Source organism: Nipponia nippon, unplaced genomic scaffold, assembly GCF_047370975.1.
Source record: "Nipponia nippon isolate SJK-2023a ecotype South Korea unplaced genomic scaffold, ASM4737097v1 scaffold_36, whole genome shotgun sequence".
In the NCBI taxonomy this organism is placed as follows: domain Eukaryota; kingdom Metazoa; phylum Chordata; class Aves; order Pelecaniformes; family Threskiornithidae; genus Nipponia; species Nipponia nippon.
Genome location: NW_028262354.1, coordinates 3146338 through 3169989, shown reverse-complemented (window position 1 = coordinate 3169989; position 23652 = coordinate 3146338). Strand labels below are relative to the sequence as shown.

General features: G+C 69.8%; 4 protein-coding genes across 9 annotated transcripts; all 4 read left to right on the top strand.

The window, feature by feature from the left end:
• Nucleotides 1-3: 3 nt before the first annotated feature.
• ENTREP3 (endosomal transmembrane epsin interactor 3) lies at nucleotides 4-6432 on the top strand. Of its 5 annotated transcripts, none has more exons than XM_087772224.1 (12): nucleotides 4-963; nucleotides 1655-1711; nucleotides 1875-1985; nucleotides 2165-2290; nucleotides 2394-2501; nucleotides 2619-2779; nucleotides 2887-2986; nucleotides 3073-3157; nucleotides 3276-3854; nucleotides 4121-4186; nucleotides 4409-4671; nucleotides 5258-6432. In XM_087772224.1, exons 1-12 carry the CDS (start codon nucleotides 745-747, stop codon nucleotides 5426-5428), a joined length of 2046 nt encoding a protein of 681 aa, XP_087628350.1. In that variant the 5' UTR covers nucleotides 4-744; the 3' UTR covers nucleotides 5429-6432. The 5 variants fall into 5 exon arrangements, with proteins under 5 accessions (XP_087628350.1, XP_087628349.1, XP_087628348.1 ...); XM_087772223.1 differs by having other exon boundaries at nucleotides 4118-4186; nucleotides 5258-5431; XM_087772222.1 differs by lacking the exon at nucleotides 5258-6432 and having other exon boundaries at nucleotides 3094-3157; nucleotides 4118-4186; nucleotides 4409-5048.
• Nucleotides 6433-6785: 353 nt separating this feature from the next.
• LOC148053920 (lysosomal acid glucosylceramidase-like) lies at nucleotides 6786-9816 on the top strand. Its single transcript, XM_087772225.1, has 10 exons — nucleotides 6786-6920; nucleotides 7075-7266; nucleotides 7342-7488; nucleotides 7621-7754; nucleotides 7837-8009; nucleotides 8111-8348; nucleotides 8521-8745; nucleotides 8858-9021; nucleotides 9171-9296; nucleotides 9423-9816. The coding sequence occupies exons 1-10, from the start codon at nucleotides 6845-6847 to the stop codon at nucleotides 9523-9525; spliced, it is 1578 nt and encodes a 525-aa protein (XP_087628351.1). The 5' UTR covers nucleotides 6786-6844; the 3' UTR covers nucleotides 9526-9816.
• A 3921-nt stretch (nucleotides 9817-13737) lies between these two features.
• LOC104020502 (lysosomal acid glucosylceramidase) lies at nucleotides 13738-17218 on the top strand. Its single transcript, XM_087772180.1, has 10 exons — nucleotides 13738-13804; nucleotides 13973-14164; nucleotides 14247-14393; nucleotides 14529-14662; nucleotides 15002-15174; nucleotides 15276-15510; nucleotides 16354-16578; nucleotides 16656-16819; nucleotides 16902-17027; nucleotides 17113-17218. The coding sequence occupies exons 1-10, from the start codon at nucleotides 13738-13740 to the stop codon at nucleotides 17216-17218; spliced, it is 1569 nt and encodes a 522-aa protein (XP_087628306.1).
• A 2300-nt stretch (nucleotides 17219-19518) lies between these two features.
• Nucleotides 19519-23609, top strand: LOC104020491 (lysosomal acid glucosylceramidase). 2 transcript variants are annotated; one of them, XM_087772162.1, is made up of 11 exons: nucleotides 19519-19698; nucleotides 20616-20734; nucleotides 20890-21081; nucleotides 21171-21317; nucleotides 21459-21592; nucleotides 21763-21935; nucleotides 22038-22275; nucleotides 22535-22759; nucleotides 22840-23003; nucleotides 23092-23217; nucleotides 23296-23609. In XM_087772162.1, the coding sequence occupies exons 1-11, from the start codon at nucleotides 19565-19567 to the stop codon at nucleotides 23402-23404; spliced, it is 1761 nt and encodes a 586-aa protein (XP_087628288.1). In that variant the 5' UTR covers nucleotides 19519-19564; the 3' UTR covers nucleotides 23405-23609. The 2 variants fall into 2 exon arrangements, with proteins under 2 accessions (XP_087628288.1, XP_087628290.1); XM_087772164.1 differs by lacking the exon at nucleotides 19519-19698 and adding an exon at nucleotides 20366-20422.
• Nucleotides 23610-23652: the final 43 nt, after the last annotated feature.

Genomic DNA, 23652 nt, shown 5'->3' with positions numbered 1-23652 from the left:
GCGGCGGGAGCCTCCCCGGAGCCGCCCTGCGCCTCGGCCGCGCCCGCTCCGCCGCCCGCCTCCTGCCGCAACCGCGGCCGCCGGGCTGCGGCCCCGCCGCACCGGCCCCCGGGCGGAGCCGGGGATCCCGGAGGCCGCCGCCGGGGGCGATGCTCGGCGTCCCCCCCGGCCGGGCGTCCCCGCCCGGGGCCGGGGCTGGCGGGCGCGGGGCGGCGAGTAACCGGTAGCCGCCGGTAGCCGGCCCGCCCCGGGGGCGCCTGCGGCAGCGGGACCGCCCCGGCCCCTGCGCCCGCCGCCCGCGGGGATGCTCCTGGGCGGCGGCCGGGCCCCCGCCCGCGGCTCCCGCCTCCCGGCGCTGCCCCGGGGGCCGGCGGCCCGGGCGGCGGTCCTCGGCCTCCGCAGGGCGGCATGAACCCCCGGCGGCGGCCCGGCGCTCCAGGGACGGCGAGAGAGGAGGAAGGCCCGGGGCCGCGCTCTGCCTCCGGCCGGGAGCTGTAGGCCGGCTCGCCGGCCGCGATGCCGAGGTCCCGGTGAGGCGGGTTCTGCTCCCAGGACGCCCCGGGGGGGCTCCCCGTCCCGGGGGGCAGGGAAGAGCCGCCGCCAGCATCCTCCGGGAGGCGAAAGGTGGAGCCCGGCCCGTTCCCGCAGAGCCTCCGTTCCTGCTTCCCCCGGGCCGGCCCCGTCCTGGCTCGGTGCCGCCGGGGCTCCGGGGCCGGCCGGCCCCGCTCGCCGCCCGGGGCAGCCATGCCCTCCCCCAGCGACTCCAGCCGCTCGCTGACCGGCCGGACCTCTCGCAGCCTCACCCACCTCCGCGTCCAGCGGACCTGGCTGCAGATCCTGCTGGTGCTGGGCTTCATCCAAGTCATCCTGGGCGTCCTGATCGTCACCTTCAGCCTGGTGGCGGCCACCATCACGCCCTCCACCAAGATCCGGCACTCCTGCCCGTCTTGGGCCGGCTTCGCGGTGAGTCCGGGGCCGGGGCAGCGCGCGGAGGGGTCTGGCCCGGGCCTGCTCTGCCGGGTCCCTACGGCTCCCGGGATGCTGAATTTGCCACCGGTCCCAGGGGAGCGTAGCCCCGCTGCTCCCCCACCCTCTGCCTGTGGCCACCGCGGTGCATTGTGGGAGAATCCCGGGGGTTCCCCCGGGGTGACCGTGCGAGGGTCGGGGACCCCCGGAGCGGTGCGGGGGGCTACCCGGGGACGCGTTGAGGTGACACGCTTCGGGACAAACCCTGAGCTGGTTTGTGCAGCCGCGGGCAGGGAGGGGTGCGTGGGGTGCTGCAGTGGCGGCGGGGCGGGGGAGCGGGCAGCCCTGCCCCGCTCCCGGGCCCAGCGGCGGGATGCTCTGCCTGCCGCCTACGTGGGGCGAGGGCAGGAGCCTGGCAGGCCCGGGGTCCCCCGCAGCGACCCCGTGGCACAGGTCCTGGCCCGGGTTCGCTGCCCGCCATGGAGCTGCCCGCAGTCCCCAGTGCCCTGAATCAGCAGTTTCTCCAGGCTTGCGGCACCGAGGCTGCCCCTCCGGCCCTGCTGCTCCTGGGCCGGCTCAGGGCCCGCGGGGCTCGGGGGGGCTCTGCCCGAGGGCAGGAGCTGCTCTGGGCCCCGCTGCCTGCTAGAGACCCCTCCCCATCCTCACCCCCGGGCTTGTGCGTCCGCAGCTGGCGCTGTCTGGGCTCGTCGGCATCGTCTCCTGGAAGCGGCCGCTCACGCTGGTGGTAGGTGTCGGGAGGGGACGCCTCTGCAGAGAGGGGGCCAGGCTGGGGAGGGCAGCGTGGGGGCACCAAGCGGCCCCACGGGCCCCCGGCCGCGCAGCCGCGTGCGTCGGCTCCCTGCCCCGCAGCCCTGCCTGCCTGGCAGCCCCTCTCCTCCCTGCTGCAGGTCACCTTCTTCACGTTGCTGTCGGTGCTGGGCGTCATGCTGAGCCTCGCCGGGTCCATCCTGTCCTGCCAGAACGCGCAGCTGGTGAAGTCCCTGGAGGCCTGCGAGAGGGTGAGGCTGGCCGGGGGCTGCCGCAGTGCCCCCGCGCGCCCCGGCAGCTGAGCGCAGCTCGTCCCTGGCCGCAGGGCTCTGGGGACACGGGGAGCTGCGGTCTGGTGGTGGGACGCGCCGGTGGCTCTCGAGGGGAGAGCGCGGCGTCCGAGGTCCCTCACGGTGTTCCTTGTCCCCAGGAGAGGGACTCGTGTGTCTGCTGCCAGGCCCGCTCGGAGCCTCTGCCCGCCTCCTGCAGCCAGCAGAGCGAGATGCTGACCATGTTCCCCAACCCCGACTGCCGGAGCATCCGCGTGGCACTCAAGGTGGGGGACCGAGGGGACCGGGAGGAGAAGGGGCTCCCTGGGGAGCGGCCGTGCACCCTGCCGTGCTCTGCGGGCGGCCGCGCCTCACCCCGCTCCTCCCCAGGATCTCCTCTTCAGCGTCTGCGGCTTGACCGTCTTCTCCACCATCATCTGCACGCTCTCTGCTGTTGTGTGCTGCATCCAGATCTTCTCCCTTGACATTGTCCATGTGGTGAGTCCCAGCCCTGGGGGGGCTGGGGAGCAGCGCTCCCAAGCTGGGGGGGCCTCAGGGGGCCAGGGCAGGACCTGGGGCCCAGGGGGGTCCCAGCTCTCCCTCCTCTCCCTGCAGCTGGTCCCCCAGCGCTCGAGCTCCGTGACGCTGGAATGCACGTCCCCGCCCGACACCTTTCTGCAGAGTATGATGGACTTCGAGGAGTTCGTGCCCCCGGTGCCGCCACCCCCCTACTACCCGCCCGAGTACACCTGCAGCTCCGAGACCGACGCGCAGAGGTGCCCGGCTGGGAGCGGGGCGGCCGTGCTGCCGGAGCGGGGGGCCCGTTTGCCCCCAAGCAGGGCTCATCCCACCCAACGTGGTTTTTCTGCTCTTGCCTCTGCAGTATCACCTACAACGGCTCCATGGACAGCCCCGTGCCCCTCTACCCGACCGACTTCCCCCCCTCCTACGAGACCGTGATGGGGCTGCGGGGCGACAGCCAGGTGGGAGACGGGGGGCTGCGGGCAGGGGAGGGCCAGGCAGGGCCGGACTCCTGCTCTGCCTCTGCCCTGACCGCGCCGTCCCACAGGCCACCCTGTTTGACTCGCAGCTGACGGACGGCTCGCACGCCTGCACCTGCGACCGCGTCCCCTCCATCGTGCTCAGCGGAGAAGGTGAGCGTGCCCCGTCGGCACGCCTCGGGCTGGCAGCATCGGCGGGACGGGAGAGGGGCCACGGGGGGACCAGCCCTTCCTGGCAGCTCTTCACCCACGCCCGCTCCGCTCCTTGCAGTGTCCATGGACAGCGGGTCCCTGATCATGTCCGAGATCATGGACATCCCCGGGGACAGCAGCCCCTCAGAGGACTCGTGCCTGCTGGAGCTGCAGGGCTCCATGCGCTCCGTGGACTACGTCCTCTTCCGCTCCATCCAGCGCAGCCGCGCGGACTACTGCCTGAGCGTGGACTGCGTGCAGTGCAGCCACCACGCGCGCAGCCCCACGCTGGGCTTGCAGGGGCCCTTCGAGGAGACGCCCCAGCCCCGGGTGCGGGGGGAGCGCTCCTACTCCTGCTCCACGGCGGAGCCCAGCCACGACGGCATCTTGGTGGGGGGAGCCGTCACCCACAGCTGCAATCGCCTGGAGGGGCTGGCCCGCTGCGTCGGCCCCTGCTTCCCCGAGGTGCGGCTCAAGGAGAAGAGCTCGCTGCAGGGGCGCGGGGGCGGCTGCCCCACGGGGCCCGGCGCCGGCCGCCTCTGCCACCCACGGCGCAACAGCGAGACCTCCTGCCCCTCGTCCCCAGCCCCGGGGCTGAGCCAGCGCCTGCTCGTGAGGTCGCACAGTGACCCCGGCGTCCTGACGGCCGGTGATGCTGGTAGGTGGCAACGGCATGGGGACACGCGTGCGGCGGTGTCTGATCGGTGCCGCGGGTTTTGGCTGTGTTCCTCCGTGGCCTGGCGGGATTAGAGCCGGTCCGAGGCGGGCGGTTGTCCCAGGGGAATGGGGGGAGCAGGCGGGGGCTGCTGGGCTGGGAGAAGGGGGGTGCTGGGTGGGTCGTGCTGCCGGGGCTGGTGCTGGGGGGGCCGCGCAGCGGTGCTGGGTGCTGCCAAAGCCTAAGCACGCGCTTTCTGCTCCCAGCAGATTTCAGGGAAGTACTTTATACCAAAGCACTGGAGGACGCCATGTCCAACTCCTCTGCGGATACAGGTCAGAGCCCTGGGACGTACGGGGATATGCAGAGACGTGGGGAGCGGGGGGGGTGTGGTGCTGCTGCAGCCCTTTGGGGACCAGACTTGCCCCACTGGGGCTGGGATGATGGAGACCCGCGGTGGGACCGTTCCCACTGCCTGGGGAGGGGAGACAGGACCCCCGTGGGGACAGGTCCCATCGGGAGCAGTGTCCCGGTGTCCGACGGCGGCATCTCCGCAGGGCTGTGCTCCGAGGCCTGCCTGCTCCGCCGTTCGCACTGTGACTCCCCCCCGCTGCTCCGGGCCGGCTCGGCGGGGAAGAGCAAGCTGCTGCCCTCCAAGAAGGTGACGCAGCAGCTATCGAAGACGACGACCCGCTCCCTGGGGGACCTCAAGGTCTGCCGGGGCACCCGCGGGCTGGTGGCCAGGTTCCTGCAGAGACCCAAGCGCAGCCCGGCAGCCGGCGTGGAGGTGCCCGGGCACAGCTCGCAGGGGCACAAGCAGGTGAGCTCCGGCAGCCACGGTGCCGCTCCCCTTTCCGAGGGAGCCCCATCCAGACCCTCTCTCACCCTCCAGTCCCCACCAGCACCTTCACGCTGGCCCTTCTGGGGTCTCCGTTCCCCTGCCGTGGCCCCCATGGCGTCAGCACCCCGGCTGCAGGCAGGGGCTGCAGGCAGAGCCTCTTTCCCGCGGCACTGTCCTCGCCCAGCCCGTCTTGGCGCGGCAGCCCCTTCCCTTTGGCCCCCGCCGTAGCTGCGAGTGGGAAAATGGCGTGTGTCGCAACGGCTTTGGCTTTGCCCCTGAGTCACTGCGGCCTGGAGGCAGTTCCTGGGATGTCCCGGCCTCGGCTTACGGGACGCTGGAGGCCTTGCGCAGCCCAGGAGGCCCTGACGGGAACGAGCCCATCCTTAATGACAGCGTACGCGTGGGACGCACGCCTCCGCCATCCCTTGCCACCCCTGCCGCCCTGCCCCACGTGCTCGCCCGGCTGCCCCTGGAACGCAGGCCGTCCCGCAGGGCGGGCGAGCGCGGGGTGCCGCAGGCAGGGGTGCCGGCCGCCTGCCTGCAGCCTGTCCCCGCGGGGTTGCAGGTTCCCTGGAGCGCCTGGCCGGGAGCGGAGCGGCCCCACGAAGGCATCCACCTGCAGAGCTGCGGGGACCTGAGCTCCACCTCATCCCTGCGCCGGCTCCTGTCCGCCCGCCGGCTGGAGCGCAGCCGCCCGCGGAGCCTCAGCGGGACCTGCAAGGAGAGCGTCCTCTGACCGCGCACCCGCACCCGCGGCGCGGCCTCTGCGGGGACCCTCCCGGTGCCCTGCTGCGGAGAAGGGGGGTCCCGCTCCGGGCCAGGGCCCTCGGACATTGCTCGGACATTGCTGCTGCCCCGGCGGGGCTGGGCCCTGCGCCGCTGCCCTGGGGCCTCTCCTGGGCCCCCTCCCCTCCCCAGGCGGGGCCGGGGCGAGGGGCTGGTCCCCTGGGGTGGCTGCTGGGGGGCCGAGACGGCTGTGCCTGTCCCTTGCCCCATCCCCAGTGCTGGCTCTGCCTGCCCCCGTGCCAGCCATGCCTCTACCCTGGGGTGGCCGTGCCTGTCCCCTTGCCCTGTCCCGTCCTCCTCCCCGCGCTGGCCGTGCCTGTCCCCTGCCCTGTCCCCTGTGCCAGCTCTGCCTGTGCCCCAGGACGGACATGCCTGTCCCCTGCCCTGTCCCCTGCACCGGCCATGCCTGTACCCTGGGACGGCCATACCTTGTCTCCTGCCCTGTCCCCTGTGCCAGCTGTGCCTGTCCCCTGCCCTGTCCCCTGTGCTGGCCATGCCTGTCCCCCAGGACGGACATGCCTGTCCCCTGCCCTGTCCCCTGCGCTGGCCATACCTCTCCCCAACCCTGGCCATGCCTGTCCCCTGCCCTGTCCCCTGCACCGGCCATGCCTGTACCCTGGGACGGCCATGCCTTGTCCCCTGCCCTGTCCCCTGTGCCAGCTGTGCCTGTCCCCCAGGACGGACATGCCTGTCCCCTGCCCTGTGCCCTGCCCTGTCCCCTGCGCCGGCCGTGCCTGTCCCCCATGCCAGCTGTGCCTGTCCCCTCTCCCGTCCCCGCACCGGCCGTGCCCGGTCCCTGGGCCCCCGCGCTGGCCGTGCCCGGTCCCCCCCGCCCGGCTGCGCCCGGGGACGCGTTGCGGGGCCGGTCCCGCAGCGCCCGCAGCCGCGCTGCCCCTCGCTAGAGACCGAATAAAGGTGCTCGGTGCTCGGTGCTCGGTGCTCGCCCGGTGGCGGGAAGGGGCGGGGCGAACGGATCAGCTGAGCGGTCACGTGAGCGGCGGGGCGGGACACCGGCCGCCTGCCTCCCCGGTGGCGGCTCCGGGAACGCGGTGCCGGCTCCGCAGCCCGGGGCGGCCGGGGCCCGAGCGGGGTCCCCCCGGTGCCCGAGCGGGGCCCCCCCGGTGCCCGAGCGGCTCCGTTACCGTCGCGGGGGTAGGGCCGTGCCCGCTGTCTTGCCCAACCGGGGCCCGCCTGCACCGGCGCCCCGGGCGTGGGCGGGCCGGGAAGCCCGGGCGCCCTTAAAGGCCGAGACCGGAGGCCCGGGGCAGGCGGCGCGGCCGGGACCGGCTCGGGGAGCCACCGGGACGGGAGGCTTCGAGGGTGCCGCTGCTGGCAGGCCCTGTGCCCCGGGGGAGGCGGAGCGGCCATGGGGGCCGCCGGTGCCCTGGGCTGGCTGCTGCCGCCGCTGCTGCTGCTGCTGCCGGCCGTGCCCCGGGCCGCAGGTGAGCGGGGGGGGGGGGACCGGGGGCAGCACCGGAGCCGGGGCGCCCGGGGAGGTGACGGGGTGCGGGGGCAGCGGCAGCACCCCGGGGCGCGCAGGAGAGCTCGGGCAGGGACGCGGCCCCCAGCCGGCAGCTGCCCCCCCCTGCCCCCCAGGCGCCTGGCCCTGCAGCCCCAAGTACTTCGGCCGCGACGCCCTGGTGTGCGTCTGCAACGCCACGTACTGCGACACGCTGGACCCCGTGGTCCTGCCGGCCCCGGGCACCTACGTCAAGTACGAGAGCAGCAAGGCCGGCAAGCGGCTGGAGCGCAGCGAGGGGAGCTTCCAGCGCAGCCTGCGTGCCCCAGGTACCCGCCGCGGCCGGTGGAGACGGGCCGGACCCTGCCTGCGACCCGCCGTCACGCCGGCTTCCCTCCCTGCAGATCTTGTCCTGACCGTGGACGTGACGCAGCGGTACCAGAAGGTGAAGGGTTTTGGTGGGGCCATGACCGACGCGGCTGCCATCAACATCCTTTCCCTGCCGGAAACGGCCCGGGATCACCTGCTGCGCTCCTACTTCTCTGAGGAAGGTGAGAAGGTCAGGGGAGGCGGGAGGGAGGGTGGCGGGGGCCCTGCGAGCCTCTGCCTCGGCGCCAGCAGGGCTTGGAGACCTCCTGTCCCACTGCCCACCTCTGCCCGTCCCACCCCGCTGTCCCCGGCAGGGCTGGAGTACAACCTTGTCCGGCTCCCTATGGCCAGCTGCGACTTCTCCCTCTACGCCTACACCTACGACGACGTTCCCTTCGACTACGAGCTCACCCACTTCAGCCTGTCGGACGAGGACACGAAGCTGAAGGCGAGCGGTGGGAGGGAGCGGAGCGGGATGTGGGGAGGGCGCAGGGGCTCGGCTCAGGTCGTCCCTCGGCCCCCTCCTGCAGATCCCCCTCCTGCACCAAGCCTTGGCCATGACCAAGCGGCCGCTGTCGCTGTACGCCAGCCCCTGGACCTCCCCAGCCTGGATGAAGACCAGCGAGTCCTTCGTGGGGAAGGGCACGCTGAAGGGGCAGGCGGGGGACAAGTACCACAAGACCTGGGCCAACTACTTTGTACGGTAAGGAGCACCTGGGGCGAGGGGACGGGGGAGATACCCAGGGGATCCTCAGCGGTGGCACTGGAGGGACCCCATGGCTCACCCCTCTTCCCCGCGCCCAGGTTCCTGGACGAATACGCCAAGCACAACCTGACCTTTTGGGCGGTGACGGCGGAGAACGAGCCCATGGCCGGGCTGATCAACAACTACCCCTTCCAGTGCCTGGGCTTCACGGCCGAGCAGCAGCGGGACTTCATCGCACGGGACCTGGGCCCCGCGCTGGCCAACAGCTCCCACCGCCATGTCCAGCTCATCATCCTGGATGACAACCGGCTCCACCTCCCGCACTGGGCTAAAGTGGTGAGTGCGGCGTGTGGTCCGCCAGCACGGCGAGCCGGGGCAGAGCCCCAGTCCCGCTTGGCGCAGCACATCCCTGCGGAGGGCACGGCCGCTCCGTCCCGCGGCGCGAGGGCTGGGGCGCTGGCTCTCTGCCCCACGGGACCCGGTGGTGGCCAGCTTTTCTCCCTGCCAGGTCCTGGAGGATGAAGAAGCAGCTCGCTATGTCCATGGCATCGGCATCCACTGGTACCTGGACTTCATCGGTCCCATACAGGACACGGTGGTGCCCACTCATGAGCTTTTCCCCGACTACTTCATCCTGGGCACAGAGGCGTGCACCGGCTCTGGTTTCTGGGAGAGGGACGTGATCCTGGGCTGCTGGGAGCGGGGGAACCAGTACAGCCACAGCATCTTGACGGTGAGGCCCCCGCGTCGCCCTGCGCAGTGGGCTCCGGAGAGGGCTCCAGGCACGCTCCCTCTCCCGTTGGCACCCCGTTCCTTGGGCAGACATCTGGGCTGTCCCGTTGCAGAACCTGAACCACTTTGTGGCCGGCTGGACCGACTGGAACCTGGCCCTGAACCTGGAGGGGGGCCCCAACTGGGTCAAGAACTACGTGGACAGCCCCGTCATCGTGGACACCAGCGAAGGCATCTTCTACAAGCAGCCCATGTTCTACCACCTGGGGCACTTCAGGTGGGTCGGGGCCCCCCGCCACGCTCTCGGCTGCCCAGGCTCCAGCTCCATGGTTGCAGTCGCGGCTTGTCGGGAGGGGAGCAGGGCAGGTTTGGCGGGAGAGGGGCTCTTCTGGGGTCTGACTCACTTCCTGGGGTTGCTTCTTGCAGTAAGTTCATCCCTGAGGGCTCCCAGCGCGTGGGGCTTGTCGCCTCCAAAGAGTCCAAGAAGATGGACCTGGAGTACACGGCTTTCCTGCGCCCCGACGGCGCCGTGGTGGTGGTGGTTCTGAACCGGTGAGCGATGCAGCCCGGCCCGCGAGCGGCGGGACCCCGCGCGTGTGGTTCGTCCTGCTGGGCCTTGTGCACCGCTGGTGCTCGGGAGCTGCTGCAGGTCTGACCCCGCTGCTCCTCGCCCTCCAGGTCCCTGCAGAACATCACCTTCGGGCTGGCTGATACCGTCGGCCTCATCGCAGCTGTGGCTCCAGCCAGCTCCATCCAGACCTACCTCTGGCAGCGGCAGTGACGGGGGTGGGATGCCCATAGCTGGCCAGGGGCTGGACCGACCGGGCCAGGAGAGCCACCCCACGCTGCCCGCAGGCTCGGGGCTGGGAGCACGGAGGAGGCAGCTCACCACTGTCTCTGCCACGGCAAAGCCGAGCGCTGGGGCGAGCTGGAGGAGCGAGCCAGGCCGGGGAGCACCGTGCACACGCAGGAGGGCCAGGAGCACTGGGGTCGCTGGTGCCCCTCAGGGTGGAGATCCCACAGGCTGTGAATGCTGTTTTCTGCTGCTCCGACATTAAATGCTGATGCTGCCCTGCCTCTGTGTCTGTGGCTGGAAGAGAAACGTCCCAGTCCCTCCCCTGCTTCTGGGCATTGTGGCTGGGCGCCGCCCGGGCGCGGAGCCCACAGAAGTCCCAAGAGCCCCGCGGGGCGGCTGCTCGCCCTGCCCCCCCCCCGCTGCTCCCTCCCCAGCTCCCAGCGGGGCTTACCCTACTGGGGAGGTGCTCCAGGCACCAGTCCGCTCCCAGTTTCAAGCGTGTGCTGCCTGGCAGGGGTTGAGCCGAGCCCAGGTGCTCTCCCGCTGCCTTTGCGGGCAGGGTTAGGAACTGGCAGGCAGCTCAGGATTTATCCTGCACGCAGATGCTCTGGGTCCTGGAGCAGGAGTGGGGGCGAAGCGCCTGGCCCCCCCCACACCTTGGTGGAAGCCCTGGGCAGGGATTGTGACCAAGCTTCAGCTTTCCATGCTTTTCCTGCCAAGCTGGAGCCGCGCATGGCCCCGTGCTGGGCTGGGGGGGTGTGCGGCTCACGTCTCGCCCAGCCCGGGGTGCAGGGTGCTCCCCGGGGTCGGGGCTGGAGGCAGAACCAGCTCCAGGAGCATCGCAGCATGGTGGGCTCGGGGTGCGAGCCAGCTCTGGAGGGGGTCAGCTTCTCCTAGGGCTCTGCAGGGAGGGGGGTGCCGGCCGGGGCGTGCTGTCCCCCACGGGGCTGGGGCAGAGCGGTCCCCGCTGCGACGAGGAGGCTGGGGGTGCACCGAGGGCTCAGCACCCACCGCAGAGCTGAGGCAGCTTGAGCAAGCGGGCGCGGGGCCAGGAGCGCGGGCGCACCCAGGACGGAGGGAGGGAGCTCGCAGGGGTGTGCGGAGCGGAGGCTTAGGGCAGGGTTGCAGGCTGGGGCCGCTGGGCTGATCCGGGTCGAAGCAGGTGGGATGGGGCGCGGGAATGTCACAAGGGCTGACAGCAGCAACGCTGCGTGGGCTGGGCACGGCCCAGCGCCAGCTCCGGCAGCGCGCAGGGCAGTGGGTAAGCGGGTGACGGGGTCACGCAGGGAAGCTGGCACGTCCTTGTGCCACCGTGCTACCGGGACGCTGCGCTGGGGCAGGAGCCCCGGGACGCCGCAACGCCCGCAGGGTGCCCGAGGCCTGGGGAGAGCTGGCTCTGCGGAGGGCCACGAGTGTCCCGCTCCTGGTGTTTGTCCACAAGAGGGAAATATTTCTCCAGGATCACAGCAATAGCGAGCCCCGCTCCCAGCACCCCTGTGCCCGGGTGCAGGATCGCTCCTCCACCTGCTGCTTCATTCCCAGGTTCTTACTTACCGGCTGCCTTTAACATTTTGCCAGCCCTGGTAATAAAAGCCGATGTCCGGATAGCGAATCATCCCGGGACCCGTGCCCTCGTCCCTGCGCTCTGCTCGGCTCGGAAGGACCGATGAGCTCTGGGTTAAACGGAGAGGGGGTGAATCCTCCAACGTCATTGGGCTTGGCTCATTAATTCTTGTGCAAAGCGTTGGCTCCTTTTGGGGTGCACGCCGGCGGGTGGCTGCTGGGGCTGGGAGGATGGGGACCCCCCCAGCAGCTGGCCTGGAACCAGTGACCGTCAGCAAGGGCCGGCTCTCCCCACGCTCAGGGCTGCGATGCCGCACCAAGGCCCTGCGCACCCAGCTCCTGCTTTGACGCCAAGGTTTTCGGAGTCGCGATTCCCCGTAAAAGCAGCTCAGCCCCGGCTCCGTGTTCCCAGCGGCCCCATCCCCCCTGGCCTGGCTAAGGGACAAAATTCACCCCCAGGTTCCTCCGCCTGCAGCTCTGGGAACACCGTCAGAAACCCCCGGCTGCTGGGAGCAGCAGCAAGAAGCGGCTTTGAGAGGATTTGGTGGGGCTGCCCAGCATCTCCCGTGCCACCCGCTCCGTGCCGGGGCGTTGCCCTTCCCCTGGGTCTCACTTTTCCTGCTCAGCAAGAAGCTCTTATCAGCCGGTGTTGATAGGGCCGAGCTGCGGCAGCCTCTGCAGTGTTTTTGCTCCCGAGGAGCTGTGGGGGCTGCGGGGCTGCGGCCGGGCAGGGGGCAGGCAGAGCTGGACCCCGAAACGGGGAGGGAAAGGGTGTATGGGGCATCCCGGGCGGCCGGCAGCGGGCTGGGGGCAGCTGATCACCATGGGGCAGCAGGGATTGGCCTATTAATGCCTCCCCAAAATTGGGGCTTATTAGCCTGGGTGTAGCAGCCGGCTGACACGTTAGTCACGGCTGGGGGTGGGAGACCCACGGGGCCAGGAGCTTCCTTCCCCGGCTGCCTGTTTGCCCCGTGAGCGGTAACCGGGGGCTGCCCAGCTCCGGTTGCCCCTTCCCCGGCGGCAGCTGGCCCGGGCGCCCCGTGGCTCGGCCCCACGCGGCAGGCGGAGGTGCGGGACCGTGGCAGGGCAGCGCTGGAGGGTAGGAGGAACTTTGAGGAATTGAATTGCCCCACAGCTGCATCTGATATGCCAGAAAAGGAGAAAATTAATCATGAAGCCTGGCTCCAGCCAGAGAGGGAGAGCGAACGGACCTGTTTAACTCTGCAGAAGGAAACTCTGAGCCCCTGCGTTCGAGGCTCTTGGGCAGGCGGAGCAGCGGCTGGGAGCTGGCCGCTCTCCGTCCCCCTGGACCAGCTCTGCCGAGAGATGCCGAGGGCATCCCCACAGTGATGGGTGTCTGCGTGTGTGTCCACGGCAGCGGGCACGTCCTGGGTGACGTGACCAGGACCAGGCGGTGTCTGCGTGCCTGGGTGAGCCGGCCCAGTTCAGTCCTGGCTCTTTGGACTGGGAGGGTTGTGCTCGGAGGAGCAGGGAGCGCTCCCGGAGCGGCTCGTCACCAGGGACAGAGGAGCAGAGCTCTGCTCCTGGCACGGCTGGTGTCGGCGGGTTCCCCTCCGCGGGTCTGACGCGACGGCGCAGCCCTGGCTGCCATCGCTGGGGGCTGGAGCGCAGCCCTGCCCGTGCAGGAGCTGGGGCAGTCGCCAGCTTGCTGCTACTGCTGCTGCCTTCCGCGGGGCAAGCAATGCAGAGGGCTTGGGCAGGGCACGGCAGCGGCCCCGGCTCCTGCGTGGCTGCGCCGGGGCGTGCAGCCAGGTTTGCCATCCTCGCCTGGGGGTCCTGGACCCTCCCCGCCCTGGGTGCGTGGCCACAGCAGCTCCTGGGGGGGAGTGGGAGAACTGGGGTGATGGGCAGGGGTCAATCACCCGAGGCGCTGTTAGAGCGCGTTGGCAGGACAGCCTACGGCGGCCGTGAGCCTGCCCACGGGCTCTGCTGTGCTTCCAGGGGTTCATCCACACCCTGCCTGACAAAAGAAAGAAATCAGCTCTCCTTTCAGGGCATTGCAGTGGGTTCTCGGAGCCGCATCTCCCTGTGCTGGTGGGGCCTTTCGCACAGCCAGAGCTGCCAGCGCAACGTCCCCATCTCTCCTCCCCGGGGGCTGATGCCCTTGCACGGCAGCAGAAGGCTGTTCCCCGGCTCTGGCCCCATGGCGAGCAGACGTACGATGGTCCGGGTCCAAGACCAGCGGTAGGTACGGGCCGGGAGGAGAGCAAGGAGGAGCTGTGGGGGTGGGAGAGGGTGTGCTGCGGAGGGAGGTCTCGAAGCAGCTCCCCGTAAAGGTGAGGTGGGGAGGCTGGAGGAGGAGGAGGAGGGCTGGCAGCAGTGCGGGTTGGGGAGCAGCCAGCGTGGAGGCAGGTGGACTGCGGGCTCCTGGGAGCGATGGACCCACCTCACCTTCCCGCAAGGCGAGGATCTTTGCAGGGGGGAGGACGGAGCGTGCGGCAGGAGCTCCCCGGCAGCAAAAGGAGGAGCGTGGGCAGAGGAGACAATGCTGATCCAGCCGGGGACCGCAGCCTGCCCCTCCACCCCCTCCTGCGCCTGCCGTGGCTGAGGGTGCCCCCGCTTGCAGGCTCTGCTCCCCAGGATGCGCCGGAGCCGGGGGGACGCAGAGGGGCCATGGGGGCTGTCGGCGTCCTGGGCTGGCTGCTGCCGCTGCTGCTGCAGGCGGTGCCCCAGGCTGCAGGTGAGCACGGGGTCGTGGCAGGGGTGGCAACGGGACAGCGTGGCTTGGGCGCCGGGGCACCCGGGGAGGTGACGGGGTGCGGGGGCAGCGGCAGCACCCCGGGGCGCGCAGGAGAGCTCAGGCAGGGACGCGGCCCCCAGCCGGCAGCTGCCCCCCCCTGCCCCCCAGGCGCCTGGCCCTGCAGCCCCAAGTACTTCGGCCGCGACGCCCTGGTGTGCGTCTGCAACGCCACGTACTGCGACACGCTGGACCCCGTGGTCCTGCCGGCCCCGGGCACCTACGTCAAGTACGAGAGCAGCAAGGCCGGCAAGCGGCTGGAGCGCAGCGAGGGGAGCTTCCAGCGCAGCCTGCGTGCCCCAGGTACCCGCTGTGGCTGGGCGGGCAGCAGGTGCCAGCGCAGGACCCCCGGGCACCGTGAGCTGAGCCGGGGTCTCCCTCGCAGGGCTGCTGCTGATGCTCAACGTCTCTGCGCTGTACCAGCACGTGAAGGGCTTTGGTGGGTCCCTCTCCGATGCTGCTGCCCTGAACATCCTGGGGCTGTCGCGGCCAGCCCAGGACAACCTGCTGCGCTCCTACTTCTCCGAGAGCGGTGAGCGATGAGGGCACCGGCAGCTTGGGGCAGCTCGTGGGGTCCCCGGAGGGGGCTGTGCCCGTCCCCGCTGCAGGGACACCCATCACCCGGGCACCTGCTCCGGTGCTGCTTGATGCCTTTCCTGCTCCGCAGGGATTGAGTACAACCTCATCCGCCTCCCCATGGCTTGCAGCGACTTCTCCATGCGCCCCTACAGCTACGACGACGTCCCCCATGACTACGAGCTGAAGCACTTCAGGCTGGCAGAGGAGGACGTGAAGATGAAGGTGGGAGGCTGAAGCCACTGCCATCGGCACCCACGACAACCCCTTTCCCGCTGGAGCTCCTGCGCGTGCTGGCACCCCCGTGACCAGGCCCCCCACGCATGGCGGCAGGGTGCGTGGGGACAGCCCGTGGGAGCTGGCACCTCCTCTGCGGCAGGTCCTGGCGCGTCCCGGCTGGCACTGGCAGGGTGCGGAGCCGCGGCGCCATGCCATGGGGCGGTGCGCGCAGGCTGCCGTTCCCCACGGAGGTCCCTCGAGTGCTCCTCTTCCTCCCGTGCTGGGCCGTGTGGTTTTGGGGGGCTGCAGCTGGAGCTGAGCCAGTCCCTCTGCCCCCTCCCGCAGATCCCCCTCCTGCACCGAGCCTCGGCCATGAGCAGGCGGCCGCTGTCACTGTACGCCAGCCCCTGGACCTCCCCAGCCTGGATGAAGAGTAATGGGGACGTCCGTGGGAAGGGCACGCTGAAGGGGCAGGCGGGGGACAAGTACCACAAGACCTGGGCCAACTACTTCATCAAGTACCGTCCCCCGGGGCCGGGATGCTCCAGGACCGCAGGGGGCCGGGGCGGGCAGAGGGCGGGCAGGCGCGGCTGACGCTGCCCCCCATTCCCTGTGCCAGGTTCCTGGACGAATACGCCAAACACAACGTGACCTTCTGGGCGGTGACGGCGCAGAACGAGCCCCTCACGGCGCTCTTCGCGCACCCCCAGTTCCCCACCGTTGTCTTCACCGCCGCGCAGCAACGGGACTTCATCGTCCGCGACCTGGGCCCCGCGCTGGCCCGCAGCCCCCACCGCACCCGCCTCATCGTCCTGGACGACCAGCGCATCCACCTCCCGCACTGGGCCAAAGCGGTGAAGAGCAAATCCCACCGCCCTGCCCGGCTCCTTCCTCTCCCTCCGCTCCATGTCCCATCCAAGCCTTGGGTTTTAGCTGAAAATTAAGCCAGCAGCCGCTCCCAGCCCCAGACAGAGCCTGCCGGAGAGGGAGCCGGAGCCAGCTAATTCAGTAGCAACCGCCTCCGCGTGTGCCTGGCTGAAGCAGGGACAGGAGGTGGCATCCGCGTCCCGGATTCCCACAGCGCGGCATGCAGAGGTGCTGCTGGCACCTTCTCCGGGCAGAGTTCCGTCTGCTTCGGCTTACCCTTCGCGCTGCTGAAGAGCTGTTTGTGGGCATTACCTTAAACTAAAAGAAAAGAAAATAAAACGCGCTCCTGCCCCTGCCTCGAGCGAGGCTGGAGCTGCCGCGGAGGACGCGGCGCGTCCCTCCCTCGCCTCGAACGGGGAGCACCCGGGGACCAGGCAGGGCCATGGCGCAGGAGCACCCGGGGGGGATGCGGAGGGAGGACCGGGCAGCGGCGGGAGCTGTGCGGGGGGCGAGGAGCCCACCGAGGGGCACGTCTGCCCCCACACACCCATTGCTCCGTACCCAGCGGGGTGCCAGACCCGCGTCGGCGTCACCGATGAGTGGTAATTCTTGAAGCGACATAACCTCTCATCTGTGACAGTCGGGGTGCTGCTCGTGGCTTGCTGCTTGGGGTGCAGGTGCTGAAGGGGGGGGCTGCAGGGAGGAAGGGACAAGAGGGGAGGCAGGAGGCCCTAGGAGCCCCCGCTGGCGTGTGGGGTCCGTGTCTCCATCCCCACGGGGCTCAGGGCGCTGGCGGCCCTGGTGTGAGGCATCTCCTCTGCTCCCCCCAGGTCCTGGGCAATGCCACCGCTGCCCGCTACGTCGCCGGCGTGGGGGTTCACTGGTACCTGGATGGCATCGTCCCGGCCAGCTGCAGCCTGGAGGCCACCCACAAGCTCTTCCCTGACCATTTTCTCCTCTACACCGAGGCCTGCAGCGGCTTCCTCACCCTCTGGTTTTCCGTGTCCCTGGGCTGCTGGGAGCGAGGGGAACGCTACAGCCACAGCATCCTGACGGTACGGCCCCCCGGCACTGCCCGCCCGGGGCTGGGGGCCTGGCTCAGCCCCGCTCAGCCCCTTCCCCGCCTGCCCAGGTCCTGAACCACTTTGTGGCCGGCTGGACCGACTGGAACCTGGCCCTGAACCTGGAGGGGGGCCCCAACTGGGTCAAGAACTACGTGGACAGCCCCGTCATCGTGGACACCAGCGAAGGCATCTTCTACAAGCAGCCCATGTTCTACCACCTGGGGCACTTCAGGTGGGTCGGGGCCGGGGGGGCTCGGGTGCTGCCGCCAGCCCAAGACCACGGCACGATCGCTCTCCTGCTCCTCTCCCTGCAGCAAGTTCATCCCTGAGGGCTCCCGGCGCGTGGGGCTGCACAGCAGACGCAGATGTCTCACGTGTCAGCTGGAGCACGTGGCCGTCCTGCGCCCTGACGGGGCCCTCGTCCTGGTGGTCCTCAACAGGTCAGCGGGGCCATCGGGGCGGGGGGACGCGGGGGGATGCTCGGCCTCGGCCGTGCCGACCTGCTCAGCCCCTCTCGCCCCCCAGGTTTGGCTGGGACGTGCCGTTTGGGATCCAGGACCCCGCCGTTGGGTTCATCGAGACGGTGGCTCCGGCCAACTCCATCCAGACCTACCTGTGGCACCAGCAGTGATGGCCAGGGCAGTGCTGGGGACGGCGCTGAGTGGCTGGGCGTCTCCGGGGCTCAGCTCTTCCCCCACCCCTTCCAGCATCCTTCAATGGTGGAAGCGGGTGGTGACCCGCCGCTGGGGGTGCGGGAGGGACCGGGGGTCCTGCCCCAACACGAGGGGCTGCGTGTGCTCCCAGCGCTGGGGTCTCGCCCGGGCCGCTGCTGCTGGCGCTTCCCAGCCTCCCCCTCCCTCCCCAGCACCCCCCAGCCCCCGAAAGCTCCTGCTGCGCCGTCTCCTGGACCACGCTTCCACACGTGGCTCCCTTGAAACCTTCGCGTGTGTCTTGGGCGCCAAGTAAAGCCGTGACGCGCTCCCTCCGGTATGTGCCGTCCCCGTCAGTGTTTCCTCTACGCTCTCGGAAATGGCTCGGTTTTCCTCAGAGAGGCGGCGAAGGGCGAGGGGTGCCCCGGAGGGCTCCATCCCCGTGGCCCGCGTGTGGCTGCCTTGTTTATCGCTGCAGCTGGAGCCTCAGCCGCTCGCCAGCTCTTGATTCATTTCATATGTGCCGTTGGTTTTCCCCAGCCTGCTTTTTTTGTTGTTGTTGTTGTTTTAAATCAAAATGTCCTCTTGCACCAGGGCAGACGCTGTAGAAAAGGCCGAGTAAATTGTATCGGCGTCCCCATCCACCAAACCTCGCAAGCCAAATTAGGTCGATGCCATCTCTTCCAGAGCTCACGCCGCTGGCCGCACCCAGCCACCCTCCGCTGGTGTGGCCTCCGGACAGACTCCTCTCTATTCTGGCCGTGGCCGACATCGAGCTGACAGCCCGCAATTACCTGGCCATCCTGTTTGCTCTCCTTAAATACCAGTTACAGTACTTGCTTGCTCCAGCCTTTGGGAACGTTACCAGCATCTTTGAAGTCCTGGAATGAGAAAGCCAGAGCGCTCCTTGGCAAACTCCCCTTGTGTGTGAGCTGCGGAGTTGCTGATGTTGGGGAAAAAGGAAAAAAAAAAAAAAAAAGAGAGATTTAACAGCTGTTTTCTTGGAGTGCGGCACGAAGATGGCACCAGGCTCCGTCTCGGCCCTGTGCACGGAGAACATCTGCCCGTCCTGCGCTTTTGCCGATGTTCCTGGGTAGCGCGGGCCCACAGGGCCGCCTGCGCTTCTCAAGGTCCCTCCAAGCTCTGCCGTGCGGGGAAGGCGCGGACGGAGCCCCACACCCCCAGATGTTCAGCGGTGCTCAGGGACGCGTGTGCAGGGAAATGCTTCGGCACAGCCCCTCCGGGCGGGCTCCGTGCTCCCCGGCCATCTGGAAACGCATCTGCTGCAGGGCTGGTACCTTCCCTCCACGCCAAAAAGCTGACGGGGAAAGTGAGGGATGCAACGTCCCCGGCGGTGGGCGTGAGGAGCCAGGGGGAGGCTGGAGGAATCGCCCCCAGCGTCCTGGGCCGGCGGGTCTTTGCTCCGGCCGCAGCGGGAGGAGCGGTCCCCGGGCGAGGGGCTGCGGTCCCCGGGCGAGGGGCTGCCTCCCTGGCCACCCACGAGTGGCATCAGGGGGACACCGGGGCCAGGCTGGGCCGATGCCGCCTCTCCCGTGGCTCTGCCCCGCTCCTGTTTCTCCTGATGGGCAGGTGCCTGCAATTAGGAAGGATCCCAAATGAGAAGGCGCGGAGCCCAGACTTGTTTTGCGGATGATAAACTGCTGCAGCCTGCCCCACCCAGCCCGGCTGCGGGCGTGGGGCTCAGGCGTGGGGGGCACGGCCGTGGGGTGAGCGGGGCCCCGGCGGGCAGCACCTGCAGCCCCCCGCTGCGCCCATCGCCTTCTCAGCCTGGCGGCGAGGAGCGGGGTGCAGCCGTCCCTGCCGCGGCCGGCTGCTCACGGCGTCGCCCGCGGCCCCGGCAGCGCCTCTGCCCACGCCGGGAAAGTTGCTGGTGCAGCCAGAAGTGGGGCACGGGTCGTGGCTGCGGCACTGGCTGCAGACAGCTCTCGCCCGTGCCCGCGGCAAAGCCGAGCCGCTGCCGGGTGGGACTCGAGGCCGAGCAGCCGCGCGACCCCAGTGGGGACGCCTGGGTGGGCACGGGCGGCCCTGCCCCTTCCCCGGGGGTGAACTGGGGAGACAGGGCTGCTTTCATGGGGCGCTTTGCACGGGGAGCGCTGTGCGGGAGCTGCAGGGGGTCCTGTCTGGGGCGACGGAGGCACTTGGGGGGCTGGCGGGCACCCCGCTCCCCCCCCACCCCCGCCTTCCCTCTGGCCACTCAGCCAGGTTTCAGGAGAGCTTTGCAAATGCTGCGGTGAGTGTTGAAAGCTCTCATCGGAGTTGAGGTTGCAAAATTTTCCCCGGGCTCCTCTTCACATGCACAGAGTCCCATGAGCTGTCCTCTCCCAGACTCACCTTTCCTGCTCCGCCAGACGCCGTCACCTCCTACCACGCGCCGCCGGAAAGCAGGTCCTGCCGCCCCGCTGCCCCGCAGAGACGCAGCGAGAGGATTTTCTGGCAGCAGGTGAGTACCCCGGGTCCGGAGCCGCTTTATCAGCCAGTGGGGATGGGGATGGCCCCGGAGAGCAGACCACGCTGAGGCCATGTCCGTGGTGCTGGGCATCGCCCCCCGGGCAGGGAGCGGGAGGCGATGCTTGCGGGAGAGATACGTGCGGGAGAGCCTGCCTGGCCCCGGTCCCCATCCCGCACGGTCTCGGAGCAGCGAGCTGGCACCGTCCGACCCTCGCCTCCCCCTGCCCAGGGGCAGCAGCCTGGCACCGGGGTCCCGAGGTGCGGAGGTGGCTCCCGTGCCCTCGTCGAGAAGCTCCTTGCCCGGCATCACGGGAAGGACGGGGCAGGGTGGGAGCACCCGCAGAGAGCAGGGAGATGCAGGACCCCTCTGCGCCAGGGGATCGAGCCCCAAACTACTGTGGCTGGGCAAGCCCCGGCTGCCACGGTCATGGGGTTGGGAGCATCGAGCTGTTTGCTCCCGGCTGTTACTCGGGGGACGCGTGGAGGGGCACGGCGTGGCGCAGCGCGGCATGGCACGGCACAGCCGTGGGACAAGCAAGGACGGAGAAGGAGTGGGAGGGAGGCAATGGGAGTGAACTGAGCTGCCGGGTACAGCTGGCGTGGGCGGCTGGGAATGCCGGGCCGGTGGGTGCGGGGCGGCACACGCCCGGGGGGCTGCACCCGCAGCTGGGATGCGGCCGGAGCCGTCCGTTGGCACCGGTGGGACGGGAGGGAAGGTGAAGGCTGGGCTGGGGCTGCAGGGAGCGGGCAGGACGGTGGGGGCTCAGCCCTGGCAGGGAGTCCTGGTGCCCCCCGAGGCTCCCGGGCAGGGGGATGCTGGGGCTGTCCCTGGCCTGGGTCTCCGTCCCTGTGCAGGGCTGGGACGGGGCAGGAGGAGCTGGTTGCTGACATCTGCTGCCCTGCTCCCAGCCCTGGTGCTTGCCATCAGCGTCCGTCGGAGCTGCGCTGCAGCAGACGTGCCATGGGGCCTGGGTGCGCTGGTGTCCTGGGCTGGCTCCTGCTGGCGCAGGCAGCGTTGCAGGCAGCAGGTAAGTGCTGGCGCCGTGTCCCCGAGCCGAGGGCTGCGGAGGTCAGCAGTCTGGGGTGGCAAAGCCGTGGGTTCGGTGTCCGTGGTGGGTGGAAGGGGTGAGCTGGGCTCCTGCCGCAGCCCTCGGTGCCTGCCCAGTCTCTCCTCCTGCCGCAGGCGGCCGTCCCTGCGATGCCAGGGACTTCGGTCACGGCTCGCTGGTGTGCGCGTGCAGCGCCACGTACTGCGACACGCTGGACCCCGTGGTCCTGCCGGCCCCGGGCACCTACATCAAGTACGAGAGCAGCAAGGCCGGCAAGCGGCTGGAGCGCAGTGAGGGGAGCTTCCAGCGCAACGCCAAGACCCCAGGTACCCGCCGCGGCTGGATGCCTGCCTGCGCACTGGCAAGCAGAGTCCATCCCTGCGCAGCGGCTGCGACGATGTTTGTCCCCCCCCAGATTTCCATCTCACCCTGGACACGGCGCAGCGGTACCAGAAGGTGAAGGGTTTTGGTGGCTCCATGACTGACGCGGCTGCCATCAACATCCAGTCCCTGTCCAAGGATGCCCAGAACCACCTGCTCCGCTCCTATTTCTCCGAGGAAGGTGAGCCCGGAGCATGGCGATGCTGCTGGGTGACGGGGCCGGTCTGTCCGGCCTCCCCTGTTCGGGGTCTGGCTGCTGAGACTCATGCCGAGGGGCTGCACCCCCCCGAATACCCCCCATCACCGCCCACCCTGTCCCCAGGCATCGAGTACAACCTCGTGCGCGTCCCCATGGCCAGCACCGACTTCTCCGTCCGCCTGTACACCTATGCTGACGTGGAGGGTGACTTCGGGCTGAAGCACTTCAACCTGACGGAGGAGGACACGCGGATGAAGGTGAGTCCCGCAGGGCGAGCCCGAGGCGCCAGGGCTGCAGCGTGGATGGGATGGGATGGGGAAGGGGAGCACCTTCCTGCGGATGGGGAGGGAGAGGACTCATCCTGCCGCCTGCCATGCCGGTGCTGGGGCAGACACAGAGAGCTCACCGTCATCCTGGTTCTCCGCAGATCCCCATCCTCCGGGCAGCCCAGGCGGTGGCCAAGCGGCCGCTGTCGCTCTACGCCAGCCCCTGGACCTCCCCGACCTGGATGAAGACTAACGGCGCGATGACGGGGAGAGGGACACTGAAGGGCAGCCCCGGGGACAAGTACCACCGGGCCTGGGCCAAGTACTTTATCCGGTGAGGGGCTGCGGGAGCGCAGTGGGCGCTGAGGTTGCCGTGCCCGGGGCTGCGGCTGTCGCTGGCGCAACGGGGCCGTTCACCATCTGCCCCCGCGCCCAGGTTCCTGGACGAATACGGCAAGCACAACCTGACCTTCTGGGCGGTGACGGCAGGGAACGAGCCCACAGCCGGCGAGATCGTCTTCTACCCCTTCCAGTGCCTGGGCTTCTCCCCCGAGCACCAGCGGGACTTCATCGCACAGGACCTGGGCCCCGCGCTGGCCAACAGCTCCCACCGCCATGTCCGGCTCATCATCCTGGACGACCAGAGGGTGATGCTGCCCTACTGGGCCCAGGTGGTGAGTCCCCACAGTGGCTCTCCCGGCCCCACGGTGGCTCTCCTGGGCCCACAGCTGCTCTCCTGGGCCCACAGCTGCTCTCCTGGCCCCACAGCAGCTCTCCCGACCCCAGGGAGGCTCTCCCAGCCCCATGGCGGCTCTCCCGGCCCCACAGCGGCTCTCCCAGCCCCACGGTGGCTCTCCCGGCCCCATGGCGGCTCTCGCAGCCCCACAGCGGCTCTCCCAGCCCTAGGCACTGGTGACTCCTTTCTCCTGCCAGGTTCTCAAAGACCCTGTGGCCGCCAGCTACATCAGCGGCATCGGCATCCACTGGTACCTGGACTTCCTGGCGCCCATCGACCTCACGCTCTCCATCACCCATCACCTCTTCCCAGATTATTTCCTTCTTTCCACGGAGGCCTCCGCCGGCTCCTACTTCTGGGAGCCCAGGGTGGTGCTGGGCGGCTGGGACCGCGGGAGCAAGTACAGCCACAGCATCCTGACGGTAGGGCTCGGCGGGGGCTGCTGACGCGCCCGCCACCCCCTACGCCCGCCCACGGCTCAGCGCCATCACCTGCCCCGCAGAACCTCAACAACTACGTGACGGGCTGGACCGACTGGAACCTGGCCCTGGACCTGGAGGGGGGCCCCAACTGGAGCAAGAACTACGTGGACAGCCCCGTCATCGTGGACAGCAGCAAGGACGTCTTCTACAAGCAGCCCATGTTCTACCACCTGGGGCACTTCAGGTGGGTCGGGGCCGGGGGTGGCCGGCTCCCGCTGCCGGCTCCAGCTGCCATCCTGGCAACCAGGCTCAGGCCCTGCTTGTCCCTGCAGCAAGTTCATCCCCGAGGGCTCGCAGCGCGTGGGGCTGGCTGTCTCCAAGAAGTGCCGCCAGTGTGACCTCGAGCACTCGGCTTTCCTGCGTCCCGACGGCGCCGTCGTCCTGGTGGTCCTGAACCGGTGAGTGGCTCAGCTCTGCACCCCGGCTCGAAGCCCGGCTGCCCCCTCTGACCTGTGTCCCCTCTCGCATCCCCACAGCTCCCCTGTGGACGTGTCCTTCGGGATCTCCGACCCACAGGTTGGCTTCATTGAGGCCATGGCTCCCGGTGACTCCATCCAGACGTTCCTGTGGAAGCAGCCAGCCTAGCGCGGCCGCGGCTGGCAGGGGAGGGAGGTGCCGGCACCGGGAGCGCGGTGCTGGCGGAGGGCTTGAGGACGGGGCCCCCGCACGGGGCTGGGGCTGTGACACAGCTCCCGCCGCCCCGTGACCCCCCAGGGGACCTGTTTGATCCAAGGGCTGCAACGCCTGCTCTTTTCTAGACGTTTTCATAAAATAAACAGGTTTTCTACGACCTCGCCTGCGCCCCCCTGCCCTCCCTTGCTGCCTGCTCAGCC

Coding starts and splice junctions, on each gene's coding strand:
- ENTREP3 (XM_087772220.1), top strand. CDS start 745: ATGCCCTCCCCCAGCGACTCCAGCCGCTCGCTGACCGGCCGGACCTCT. Junction 2,291..2,393: donor GCATCCGCGTGGCACTCAAG/GTGGGGGACCGA, acceptor GCTCCTCCCCAG/GATCTCCTCTTCAGCGTCTG. Junction 4,187..4,408: donor CAACTCCTCTGCGGATACAG/GTCAGAGCCCTG, acceptor GCATCTCCGCAG/GGCTGTGCTCCGAGGCCTGC.
- LOC104020491 (XM_087772162.1), top strand. CDS start 19,565: ATGAGCTGTCCTCTCCCAGACTCACCTTTCCTGCTCCGCCAGACGCCG. Junction 19,699..20,615: donor AGAGGATTTTCTGGCAGCAG/GTGAGTACCCCG, acceptor CCCTGCTCCCAG/CCCTGGTGCTTGCCATCAGC. Junction 22,276..22,534: donor TGCCCTACTGGGCCCAGGTG/GTGAGTCCCCAC, acceptor TTCTCCTGCCAG/GTTCTCAAAGACCCTGTGGC.
- LOC104020502 (XM_087772180.1), top strand. CDS start 13,738: ATGGGGGCTGTCGGCGTCCTGGGCTGGCTGCTGCCGCTGCTGCTGCAG. Junction 14,165..14,246: donor GCGCAGCCTGCGTGCCCCAG/GTACCCGCTGTG, acceptor TCTCCCTCGCAG/GGCTGCTGCTGATGCTCAAC. Junction 15,175..15,275: donor TGGGCCAACTACTTCATCAA/GTACCGTCCCCC, acceptor TCCCTGTGCCAG/GTTCCTGGACGAATACGCCA.
- LOC148053920 (XM_087772225.1), top strand. CDS start 6,845: ATGGGGGCCGCCGGTGCCCTGGGCTGGCTGCTGCCGCCGCTGCTGCTG. Junction 7,489..7,620: donor CTCCTACTTCTCTGAGGAAG/GTGAGAAGGTCA, acceptor TGTCCCCGGCAG/GGCTGGAGTACAACCTTGTC. Junction 9,297..9,422: donor GTGGTGGTGGTTCTGAACCG/GTGAGCGATGCA, acceptor CTCGCCCTCCAG/GTCCCTGCAGAACATCACCT.